Source organism: Parasteatoda tepidariorum, chromosome 1, assembly GCF_982258835.1.
Source record: "Parasteatoda tepidariorum strain Cologne lab strain chromosome 1, Ptep-v5.0, whole genome shotgun sequence".
Lineage (NCBI taxonomy): Eukaryota > Metazoa > Arthropoda > Arachnida > Araneae > Theridiidae > Parasteatoda > Parasteatoda tepidariorum.
The window spans coordinates 125,396,734-125,410,320 of record NC_141755.1 but is presented as its reverse complement, the minus strand read 5'-3'; the positions used below and the strand labels follow the sequence as shown (position 1 = coordinate 125,410,320).

The 13,587-nt window shown below is 30.9% G+C and overlaps 1 protein-coding gene across 14 annotated transcripts in view; it reads left to right on the top strand.

Moving 5' to 3' along the window:
• Positions 1-13,102, top strand: part of Pak (serine/threonine-protein kinase PAK 3-like protein) — a 95,844-nt gene extending 82,742 nt beyond the window's left edge. For all 14 annotated transcript variants that reach the window (XM_087152492.1, XM_087152493.1, XM_087152484.1 and 11 more), the window contains 4 exons: positions 717-816; positions 6,174-6,370; positions 7,969-8,106; positions 11,485-13,102. In XM_087152492.1, the coding sequence (XP_087008618.1) occupies positions 717-816; positions 6,174-6,370; positions 7,969-8,106; positions 11,485-11,574 (525 nt within the window). In that variant the 3' untranslated portion in view covers positions 11,575-13,102. The remainder of the gene's footprint in view (positions 1-716; positions 817-6,173; positions 6,371-7,968; positions 8,107-11,484) is intronic.
• The last annotated feature ends 485 nt before the right edge of the window (positions 13,103-13,587 follow it).

The following is a 13,587-nucleotide window of genomic DNA, read 5'->3' as shown; positions in this document are numbered from 1 at the left end:
TAAATTAAGTTTTATTAATAAGTTATGTGTTTTAATTCATATTAAATAAATTTATGTTGCAGATTGAACATGGTAAACATTGAAAAATAATTTTAAGCATAATTTTTTGAATGATTATTATTTTATGAATATTTTTTATGATTATTATTTTATGAAATATGAATAATAAAAAAATTTTGATTGACACATATAAGTTATCAAATTTGTCTCAATATATTATTAATAATAAATTTTTTATCTCTTGCGCTATGCCGCATTTGCAATAAAAAAAAAATTCCTTCTTTTTATTTTGGTAAGGTTGGCAAGTCTGTGTTTGAAATATGAATCTGTAAAATTAAGCTAATTACTTAGAATTCTGAAAATTATTTTGACGTTGTGTTTATAGTATAAGTTATCATGAATAATGGTTTTAAAGAAATCTTCACTAATACTATGCTTTAAAATCCAATAGCGTCATTCGTATACATGCGTTTGCACTATCAAACATTGCTTTTTGAATTTTTATTCGTGATTTCAAAACTACGTGTTGCGATTCGTATTCACGGGATCTGAAAATCATGCGCAGGGATTCATATTTATGCAATTCAATATCGCAATTTATGTTTTTGTGTTTTTAAAATCCAATATTGTGATTCTTGTCTTGTTACTCTAGATAATTTAATTATAAATTCAAAAAATTATTTAGTTTTTTACGTTGTGTTTATTTCTTTCAATAGGTTCTTCAAGCATTGGAATTTCTGCATTATAATCAAATAATTCACAGAGATATCAAGAGTGATAATATTTTATTAGGATTGGATGGAAGCATTAAACTTAGTATGTCTCTTTTTTCTCTTAAGGAAAAGCTAGTTTTTGACTCACGAGGGCAGATCAAAAAGTAATATAGCCATTTATTAAGACAGCGTGCAATGTAAGTTCACTTTTTCACAAGAGACTATAAACATTTCTCCTAACAGACCACTGACTTTTCGATGCGTAATCTCCTCCAGCACATGGAGACCCTCCATGTCTTTCCTTGTGGTGATGAGGTGTGCACCCATTCCATCCATGTTCTCTTCGTTTGGGGGGGCGAAGTGGTGGGTCCAGGGCTCATCCCCGATGATGATTCCCCACCAAAACGTGTAGCCCTCCGCTGAATACCATTGCTAAAATGAGACGGTCCTTAAACACTGATTGATTTTGGAAAATAAAGGCCTTTAAAAGTAGTTAATTTTGGTTCAAGGTTTTTAAAAGTCCTTAATTTTTTAGCATCACTATGGTTGATAAGAACAATTTTTCAGTTCAATTTTTTAACACAAAATGTCGTTCTTTTATCAATTAGAATTAGACCATGCATGGAGGGTAAAGCATTCTAGAGAGACAAAAATTAGTGTGGGGTACAGACAAGGGGAAGAAAGCAAGTCCTTTCATTAATATATTCTGCCCCTTGCCTAGAATGATACTCTATGAGGAGAGTGAAGCATTCTAAAAGAAAAGAATAGTGTGGACATGGGGAATACTGCGCATGGAAGAGATAGTGTGCTTTGGGGGGGGGGGCAGTTTTAAGGTACCTAAGTAGAAGACTCACATTAACCTTCAAAATTGACAGAATTCAAGAATTTCAGTTCTATTGGTAACGCATCTGCTTATAGGAATTAAGACACTAAGAAAAGAAGTAACTGGAAAAAATTTTGAGCTAGAATCTATAACAACAACTATTTCCTAAAATCTTGAGGAATTAAATAAATTTGTATAATATTTCAATGTGTAATAAGTAACAGTAAATTTATAGAAAGCATAAAAATTTTAAAATTCATGATTGTACTAAAAATTAAACTGATTTGTTACAAAAATACTAAAAATTAAACAGGGTTTGAAAAAACCCAGCCCACCTAGGTTTTTCATCAAAAACCTGAAGTTTATAGTGTTTTTGACGAAACCAAGTTTTTTTTTTGTTTTTTTTCAAAAATACTTAATTTTTTTTTCTTTTCTTCCTGAGCACTAAATAAGAAAGCATGATTTGCTTCTAACAAGAAAGTTAAATATTTGATAACTATTTGTTTATAATTTGTTTTGTTGCAATGTAATTTTTAAGTTTTAGATTGTTATGCTATTATTATTTTTATTTCTTAAGGATAAGCAGATTTTTACAGAAAAATTTAAATCTACTCATCTAAAAGATCCTTAGATTTTAATAACCATTTTATTCAGTTAGCATTGCAACTTGATATGCTGTTTTTAATTTTTGTTCAAATTTTTGGTTACTTTAAAATTAGTACATGTTTTTCTCCAAAATGTTTAGTTAGTGTAATGCATTGTGTAAAGTTAATTAGTAAAGTAGGTAGAAATGATTTTGTTTAAGTTCATCATAGAAGTAAATATAACACATTTGTTGGTCTAGTAGTGAAACATTAAAACTTGTTGAAGTAATTTTTTCAATGTTTTAGACAAATTTTTTTATTTACTCTCTTTTTTCTATTTTTAATATACATGAAAAAATTTCAAATTTTAATTTCTGTACTTAATTTTACAATTCAATTTCAATGAAATCATTAAAAATAGAATGCAGATTAGTTTCAGACATTAACTTTTACAATGTGAATGACGTTAACCTTTAACACTCTCAAAATGTTTTTTTTTTTTAAACAAACCGGGTTTGCAAAAATTGCCTGGTAATTCTTTGGCGAGCCCTGTTAATTAATACAGGGTTCCCGCGGCCTTGAAAAAGCCTTGAAAAGTACTTGAATTTCATTTTGATTTTCAAGGGCCCCTAGAAGTACTTGAAAATGATATTAAATCCTTGAAAATTTCGAAATGACCTTGAAAAATATCGAAAACTCAGGAAAACAGCCCTATTTCCAGTATTTCTATGTTTAACTTTTTGACGTGTGTAAGTGTGAGAGAATGACTTCCCCGTCTTTCAGATGATGACACGTACTGTTTGATTTTAGGATTTTATGTATGTTTGGCTGATTTTAGGAATTTTAAATATTGGGAACTGCTCCAGATTCTGACAAAATCTCTATTCTTATTCAGGCGATTTTAATATCAATCATCGATCTTCGTATTAGACTTAGTTAAAAATTATGTGTTGCAGGGATGAAAGACTTCCACGAAAAAGCGGAAATCCGCTTTTTTTCCCCAATTTTGAAAATTTCCGACCATGTTCCAAAAACTAAAATTTTTGGGAAGTCCTATTGGAGAAACCCAAGCCGCCCGAACGATAGTCTGATTACCTCGACTTCTGCTATAGAGTGGAAAGGAGTCTAAGCGTTTCGTTACGAGCGCCGATATTTGATTTTTTTTTGTTTGGCTGATTTTTGGAATTTTAAATATTAGGAACTGCGCCGGAATTCGCTAAAACCGCGATTTTTAATCAAACGATTTTAATATCAATCATGGATTTTTATATTTAACTGATTTAAAACTTGCGGGTTGCAATTTTTTTACGCGATTTAAAAATCGTACTAGCAATTCCTATTCACTCAATTTCAAAATCCAATTTCGCGATTTGTATTTAAGCGTTTTTAAAACCCAATATCGCGATTTGTATTCTCGTGAGTTTAAAATCTAACGTCTCGATTCGTATTCACGCATTTTTAAACCCAATTTTGCGATTCGTTATCACGCAGTTGTAATATCAGATATCGTTTTTCGTATTTATACGCTATTTAAAAATTACTCACTGCGATTCGTATTCACGTGATCTAAAAATTATGCATCGTGATTCTTATTTACGCGATTTAAAAATTCAATATCGCAATTTGTATTTTCGTGTCTTTAAAATCCAACAGCGTGATTCGTAATCACGGGATTTTATAAATCCAAAATCGCGATTCATATTCACGCTATTTTAAAATCCAAAAACGCGATTCATATTCACGCGATTTTAAAATCCAATATCGTTATTTGTATTCACGCGATTTTAAAATCCAATATCGCGATTCATATTCACGCGGTTTTAAAATCCAACAGCATGATTCACATTCACGCAATTTTAAAATCCAAAATCGCGATTCATATTCACGCGATTTTAAAATCCAACAGCGCGATTCATATTCACGCGATTTTAAAATCCAAAATCGCGATTCATATTCACGCGATTTTAAAATCCAATTTCGTGATTCATATTCACGCGATTTTGAAATCCAAAATCGCGATTCATATTTATGCGCTTTTATAATCCATTATCAAGATTCATATTCACACGATTTTAAAACCCAATATCGCGATTCTTGAAAGAAGTAGAAGTAAGCTTTCTCTTGAATTAGTTACTGTAAAGATGTGATATATTTTTCATTAGTAAGTAATTTAATAGTCGCGCCTTCCTATAATTGCTTAATTTTTTTTAATATATTAGTGGTCAAAATTTTAAAATTATATTTAAGAAAAATTTAAAGTTAACTGTCTAAATGCTTCTGCCACTTTAAATATTGAATAAAAATCTCCCAGCATAAGCATAGTTAAAAGTTGCTTTTATAAATCTCAGTATCATATAGAGCACTCCCCCCCCCCTCCTCCTAGTGACCTGCGTTGTAAAAGTTCAGCTTTTTTTATTTTTGTCCACTTTAATGCCTGGTGTTGCAATTCGTTTTCGCGTGATTCAAAAATCGTACTCGCAATTCCCATTAAAGCAATTTAAAAATCTAGTATCTCTATTTGTACTTAAGCGTTTTTTTAGCGCAATTAGTTTTTCCGCGACTTTAAAATCCAATGTCGCTATTCGTATTCACGCATTTTGCGATATCAAACACCGATTTTCATATTTATACTCGATTTGAAAACTACTCGTTGCAATTCATATTCACGTGACCATGTCAAGTGCGTATGATCGATGCTACTGAAAAAAAGTTAATTCAAGTATGAGTGATTAAAAAAGTTAGTGACCAAAATTGTTACTAAGAATCTATCAGAAGGTATTGAGGTGAAAGTGGGCAACTGTTTCAATTTAAAATGGTTAACTGGTAATAAATTTAAAATGATAATCAAGCCGCAACATCCAATAATTGATTAATTTTCTTAAATAGAAAAGTGGTTGAAATTTCAAAATTATATTTAAGAACAATTTAAATTTCACTGTCTAAATGCTTCTGCCACTTTAAATATTAAATAAAAGTCTCCCGGCAGAGTTGTTTTTAAATATCTAATTGATATCACAGTATTATATAGAACATTCCCCCCTACCCCGTCTTCTGCCCGAATCTTTGCTTATTCAGACTTTGTATACCTAGCTTAAAATAAGCCTTAATGCAAAATTCAAACCTGACGTTTTTATGCATCATGAATTTTATTCTCGACTTGATGCCAATCACCCTTGTTTCTTTCTTTTTTCTTTTTTTTTATGTTTACTTTCCGAAATCAAGAGAGAGCAATGGAAGTCTTATTTTTCAGTACTGCTATTATCGACTAACATTTATCATCAAAACATTTTAGTTTAAAATGTTAAATTTTAATCTATCTTTAACTAAAATTTAAGTCCTTGAGAATTTTATAATAAGTCTTAAAAAGTCCTTGAAAAGTACTTGAATTTTATTTTTATAGTAGAGCATGAACCCTGTAATACAATTATATCAGTACTTACATTCTAATAAAATTGTTTTTTATTTATTGATTTTGTTAGGATGGTAAATAATTTGTGCTATCACTTGCGGCATATGTATATTCGATGATAATCAATCATACTATTTTTATTTAAAGTCCTTAATGCTTTGTTGAAAGAGTGGGAACCCTGTTGTCCCTTGTGATCATAGGTGAGAAGACGTGGGATCCTTCTTTGACTGAGTTTAAGAGATTCCAGTCGTCACGAACAATGGAGAACGCACTGCCATACAAAGTGTTCGTGTTGGCAGTTTCACACGGTTTTCATCCTTCCATTGCGGTATTCATCCGTGATATCCATGCGTCCAGCTTCAAATTCTCAACACCATTTTACATCACCTTGCCAAGAAACAGCACGCTCACCCTATACGGCAGTGATTTCACGAGGAACGCCTGTGCCATGAATCCGTTTGTCCCTTAGAAATCTGACTGTTGCACGCAACTCCAATTTTTAGAGGGAACTTCCACTAGCCCGCTATACACAAAACACTATCGGAGCACTCCCTTTCTCTGCATTGTCCGAGACACACAGCTGTGGTCTGCCCTTGTACATGTATCTTATTCACTTGAATAACTTATTTTCATTTGAATTTCAGCTGATTTTGGTTTTTGTGCTCAAATCTCGCCTGAGCAAAGCAAAAGGACAACAATGGTGGGAACGCCTTATTGGATGGCACCAGAAATCGTGACACGTAAGCAGTATGGACCCAAGGTGGATATCTGGTCTCTGGGTATTATGGCCATTGAAATGATTGAAGGTGACCCACCCTATATGCATGAAAGCCCTCTCAGGGTGAGTGTATTTCCTTCTAAAAGTTATACACCATCTGTGGCGTCCCCCTCTTGCCTCCTTTCCACCAGTTTTTTTATAGGACTTGCATCACAGCTTGCATCTGCTCTCGTCCCAAAGGTGTTCTATGCAATTTAGATCGGGAGATGGCCAGTCCAGTTTTTCATCGTCTATGCGAGCCTCGATGTGTGTGAATTGAAGAGAAATGGGCATTGTCCACATGCATTCCAGCCAAACTATGAGAAACACTCCCCCACACCATTATGCTTCCACCCCCATAGCAACTGGACACTTTTGGCCAGAAAGTGGTATATACAGTAAAACCTCGCTACAACAATATTTTTGGTACCTAATAAATATAGTGTTATATCAAAGGCCTACTTACTTTGTATTTTTTTATTTTTTTTATTTTAATGTTATATGTGTATTAACTATAAATGTGTATATTATATAAAAAAAAATTTTGCAGAGTGTTAATTATGGTTAAATATTCAAAACAATTTAAATAAAATAAGATTGCAAACCTGCCTGAAAACCGTTTTTATTGAAAATAGTTTGTTTATTCATTTTTCTGACTGTTAAGTCAACCAACAAAGTATGCATTTAGTTCAAAGTAGGAAAATGATTTTTGTTTGCGCTCCACCCACCCTCTGCAGAAAAAAACTTTCTTTCAGGTGTTAATGTGATGCTTGTGGTCATTTGTGACTCATAGTCAGCTTTTAACATGAAGGAAAGGAATGTTACATCTGTGACTTCTTAAGAGATAACTGAGGCAATTCTAAGAATGGAAGGTCTTGGGGAAGAGAGTTTACTGGATTGACTCAATTATCATTGCTCAGCTGTGTCTCGTGGCTCCTTCCGCTGTATCTGCACGCTCAGACATGCATTAAACTTAAAAGTTTCGTTTATAGTGATTGTATGCTTTTCACGATCCTTCTAAAAGGGTCTAGTCTGGTACACCTATGGATGGATATTTACTGCTCCAATCTCTAGTTATGCCACTTTTTTTCAGGCTGAGGTCTAAACTGTATGGTGTGCATTGTCTGCTCTGATTGCTCTTCTATCACGCACCATTCACCTCTTTTTTTTTTTTTTTAAGAGTGCTTCTTGGTGACTTTTCTACTCATACTAGGGTATTCCTGGTAATGATGAATTAGCACGGACTTTGTGTGGCCCTGAACTAGCTTTGAGAAATGCTCCTGCTGCACCTCTCCATATATAATTTTTATTTACCAAGTGTTAGCATTTCTGCAATAACTAAGATTTATCTTTTTTTTCTTCTTTCTTCTCATTTATGTTATTAAAGAGGGGAATCACCTAAAATAACATGGAATTTTGAGTTTTTCCTTGCAAAATGGGAAAATACCGGGAACTTTATTTCTTCTTTTAAAAAGTGGTGACCGCTATCCATGGGATATTTAAGGATGATATTTCAACTATACTAAACTATTTCATTTACTTCAGCATTTGTTGTCCCCCCCCCTCAGCAATTATAACTAGTATAGCTCACACAAGAGTACAGTGATAGTGTTCTTAATATATTGTTTATGATATGTACAGTGTTAACCCTTTCAAATGTGTCCTCATTTATGTATTGACAGGCGTTATATCTAATAGCAACTAATGGAAAACCGCAGCTAAAAGAAAAAGATAAGATTTCCCCAATATTTCAAGACTTCCTCGATAAGTGCCTAGAAGTTGATGTGGACAATCGGAGTACTGCTGATGAATTACTTAAAGTTAGTTTTTTTCTTGCATTTTATTTTACATTATTAGAATAGCTTACTTTCTTCTTCATACCTCCATAAATATTTAAGATAGACTTACGAAATTTTGTGCAATTATTGCATGCAATAGCCAAAATACTAGTTACAATTTATAAATTCATTGCTACATTTTTTGGCACCATTCCGCAAAAACACTATTTCCATTTGTAATTTGTTGACGATCCCTCAGACCTCTAAAAGGTTTGAACTTCATTTAGATGTATGATAAATCACATGATTTAAACACTTCTTGAAGTTATTCATTATTTCTTGAGAAATCTGAAAAAATATATTAGGATAGAAGTGTCTCCATTATTTTCTCTACCCCCTGCATGTATGTATGTGTGTGCATATATATTGTTTGTGTGTGTGTCTTGTACTGTTACCTCAAAATGTATTATTTTTTTAATCATTCTTAAAAATTAAACGATTTAGAGGATTAGGTGATACTATTGCCCAGGTTCAAATGAAAATTAAGAAATTAATTGCACCCATAATAAAGTTTATTAACAGTCAGAGATTTCAAAGAAAATTTAATAAATGCTGCAATTCAGGTGTTATGCACATTACTATTCATAAGGTATATAAAGCTATTAGTGTGAAACTTAAAATCAAAAGGTAATTTGAGGCTTAGAATAATAAAGATGAAATTATATTTCCATTAACAAAAACAAAAAAATAGTTCTTTACACAAATCTTCTAATAATTAATAATTTGCAGATATATAACACTGATAATAATGTTAAAAAGAGGTCATATATCTAGAAATAATTATGATTTCACTTTACCACTTTTTTTTTTTAGATTATCATAACTGCTTTTAATGGTTTAAGAGTCACTTATTTATTCCATGGTTCAGAATAAACACTCCAGACTACTTTCTTGACATATGTATAATAGACTCAACTTCTTTTATTGTTCATATGAACCTTCTGTCAAAGTAGTAGGGGAAACTGTATCAACTCTTCGAGAACAAATAGTTCATTATTTGATGAAATGCGTGCATAATTTCCATCGTTTTTTTCCCCTCATGTTTCTTCAGCCTCTACTATACACCTTCGTTCTACCGGTCAGCAAAGTGAATCAAATCTAAAGTTGACCTCTTTACACTTTCAATTATTTAACAGTCATGCAAAACCAGTGATCATCAAAGAATAATCCAGAGGTGAAACAATTATAAATAAAACAATGTTTCACAAAATTGATAAAGTAATACTAGTTTCATATAAATATAACGTAAATAAACAACAATATAACAAAGATTAAAATCATTATTTTAAAAGATAATTAAAATTTAAGACAAGTATCACTATTGGGATGTATTTAAAACTTTTATTACAGTGGTGCCATCTAGATAGAAACTATGTTTTAAAAAATTACAAGAACTTGATAAAAAGGAGGAGTGTTGCCCCCTATTGAAGCAATAAGCAAACAATTTCAATAGTTGATTGTTGTAAATCTTCTGCATTTTAAAAGATTTGTCTAGTATGGATGGTTGACCATGCAAAGCTAAGCACAGATGGCGCCAGTGGTTACTTCCGGGTTGTTACTTCAAACTGATTTTTAAGCCTTAGCTTGGAAAAATGCACTACAGTATAGAACCACAAATCCGGCACTCACGGGACCGACGAAATTTCGTATTTCGGAATTTGCCGAATTTCGGATCTCTTTCGGAAATTCCAATATGGCACCCATATATAACAATAATTCAATTATACTGCTAATTTCAGAAAATTAATTAATTCCAATAAATTTAGTTAAGTTTTGATCGTAGTAGGTGAATTTAAAACTGTCCCATCTTAAGAAATCTCATTAATTAAAATATAATTTATAGAATAGAAATAACAATATATACTTTTTATAAGCTAACAACAAATAATGATAAAAAAAACAAGCTAACAACTAAATACAATTAAAAAAAACAAGCTATCATTTAACAAAAAAAAAATTAGCAGTTAATAACTAATAAAAAAACGAAAGAGTATAATTTACATCAAATAAGAAAAGCAGCGAAAGGGATAGAATTCAGTTTGTATCCCAAGTGGTAGCTTCATTATCAAAAGGATGTGGCTAATTTATGGTCAAACTGGAGAGGGAAATGTGGGAACCAAGCAGTAAGAAGGGGGGAAAAACCAGTAGAGCACTTGCACAGCTGTCAAAATTGATTGATCAGTTTCTTCCAACTTGCTTTTCTTTATTTTGTTCATTGAAAATGCAGGTGTTTTTACTTTTCCCTTTAACTTTAGATATTTTAAACTGCTTTAGAAACAGATGTTTCCTTTGACAACAGATTTTTTTTTCATGCTTTTTTTTAGAAAGATAAACTAAAGTTACTTACTTCAACAGAATTAAATTCCAAATAGAAAGAGAATATAACTGATTTTTTTTCTCTTATTAATAAAAATTTCTTTAAAAAAAAATTAGATCGGATTATGTGCCGAATTTCGGGATGCCGGATTAGGGGTCCCATACTGTATCCAATATTATTATGCTTATAGTGTTTTCAATGTAAGTCGTTCTTTCGATGAAACAAACAACAAATGAATTTGGAAGACTCCGTAAGCTTGCTGTGATGTTACTCAAAAAAAAAATAGTGCTATTTTACACCCATATAGCCAAATAAGGGGTAACACTTAAAAAATGGATAACTTTACACTTTTTTTCTTGTTGTGATATTAATTTTGTTTCGGGCTCACGACCTGTAAACACTTATGAATCCTTAAAACACTTATGAATCCTTAAAACACTTATGAATCCTTAAAACACTTATGAATCCTTAAAACACTTATGAATCCTTAAAACACTTATGAATCCTTAAAACACTTACGAATCCTTAAAACACTTACGAATCCTTAAAACACTTACGAATCCTTAAAACACTTATGAATCCTTAAAACACTTATGAATCCTTAAAACACTTATGAATCCTTAAAACACTTATGAATCCTTAAAACACTTACGAATCCTTAAAACACTTACGAATCCTTAAAACACTTACGAATCCTTAAAACACTTACGAATCCTTAAAACACTTATGAATCCTTAAAACACTTATGAATCCTTAAAACACTTATGAATCCTTAAAACACTTATGAATCCTTAAAACACTTATGAATCCTTAAAACACTTATGAATCCTTATAACACCTATGAATCCTTAAATTATGCATAAATTGAAACTCAAATCACAATCATAAAACTCCCCAGAATTTTAAGCCTGTTGACACATCGCGTGGTAAGAATAACATAAGCGGGGTGATACACCAGAACTTTTCTTAATTTGTTATTGTTTACATTTAATCAACCATAAGTTATTGTAGTAGAGCATTGATTTTTATTTTATTCTTTTCAGCATCCATTCCTCAAGTTGGCTCAACCTTTAGCAAGTCTATACGATTTAATAATGGCAGCAAAAGAGGCAGTGAGATGTAAATACAAGTAAAGAAATAATTCAGCTATCATCTAACTCACTAAATTATGTGCCTCAGGGTTTAAAAAAAAAAAAAGATTCTTTTTTAAGAGCAGCTTTCCTACAATGAAATATAAGGCTGTAACATCAACTACCGTGAGTTTTTGTGATATATTTAAAAACATTTTTAGTAACTGCAAATATATGAGTGTGGAGGTCTCCTGTAATGTACAAAGAAACTATTTTAAAAGTTGTGAGTGGACTATTAAAAATGTTAAATGTTTGCTTTTTTAAAGGGACTGGCTGAACACTTCACTGCAAAATGAGCTTAGTATCCTCCATTATTGCTGATCATGTACATTCTAAATTCCACTTGCTTAACATTCATGGTCCTTTTTTCTTTGCTGTTTTTGTGAAAGAAAAATAATATCCAATTATTAAATACACCCCCCCCCTCCAAAAAAAAAACAGTACGAGATTAAAAAGAACAAGTAGGTACAAAATTACATACAATTTTCCTGAATATATAAACAGGGTATCTGAGTACCTGGAAAGTCATGAGAAATCATGGAAAGTCATGAATTTCGGTATTGAACAAAATTTGTCATGAAGTGTCATGATTTTAACTATTTAAAAAAAAAAAAAATCATAGAAAGTCACAGATTTAGGTCGTCAAAAAATCTAATTTTTAAAATGGAATTCCCCCTCCTCCTCGAATTTCATGGTGTTCTGAATATCTGAATTTGTAACAAAATCCCCACTCAGTCATATTTTATTAAAACATAAAATATCCTGTTCTTTAAAAATTATGGTGTTCTTTCAAAAAATGAAAGAAAAAACATCATTTCTAGAGCGAATTATCTTCTATACTTCTGTGATTTTGTAATTTTTTTATTTTATTTTATCAATTTAAAATTCTAACTATAGCAAGCCAGTCATTGGCGATATTTTTTTATTCCGAAATGATATCAGAAAAATCCGTAATATTTTTTTCCGACGAACGAGAAAAGTATCTTTGGAATATGATTCTGCAGAAGAAGAAAATTATTTGCTTTTGCATTTTTTTCACTTATTTTATTGCTTCAACTCTTTTTTTCTTTTTTACTTTGTTTTTTTAAATTTAAAATCTATGAATATAAAGATGCAGAGTATAACAGTTTTGGTTACCCCTATCATTTCAATTAGTGTTATTATAATGCTTTTTTTTAATTTATTGCTCTGTTTTTGTGTGGAGAAAATAGTAACTTTGTTAAGTCTTGAAAAGTTCTTGGAATGAGTCATGAATTTGAAAATTTAAAATGTAGCAGATACCCTGTATTAGTTTTCTTACAGAATGGTCATTTCGTGTATTTTATTCAGAACTCTTAGTGCCATATTGTCTGTGATGATAAAAATGATTTGCATTAAAGTGACAAATAATAGTAAATACTTCCACACAATAAACTTGAAGTGTTAAGTCATTTCCTCTCTCTCTCCTGTTGGCTTTTATGATCTTGTATAAAATATTAATTAGTTTTCACTGTCAGAATGAGATTATTAAACATAGTTTATTTTCAACTTCCTTACGTGTGTGTATTTATTAGACATTAAAAAAAGTTGTGACATTCCGCACGTTTAACCAAAAGAATCCAAATTATTAATTTTATAAGTGTATTTGGCTCAGATTTTAGATGTTTTTAGTCCTGTTTTTTTATTTATGATTGTTTTTTTTTTTTTTTGTTTTTTTTGTTTTTTTTTGTCAAATTTAGCAGATGTGGTATTTTTACCATAAACAAAATTTAGTTAAAATGAGTTAAAAATTTAATCTAAATAACCTTTTTTTTCTCTCTCTCTCTTGGATTTGAAAATAAGTATTAGCTTTTATAGCAAATACAACAATTTTCATTTTTAATTTAATTTTATAATATCAGTTAGAATTATAACAAATTGAGAATTAAACATTTAAATAATTTTAAATTAAAGTCTACCATCCCTTAAACTTTATTTATTGAATCTTTCTAATATTCAAAAGTTTTAATTGAACACTAATATTCATTATACTTAATT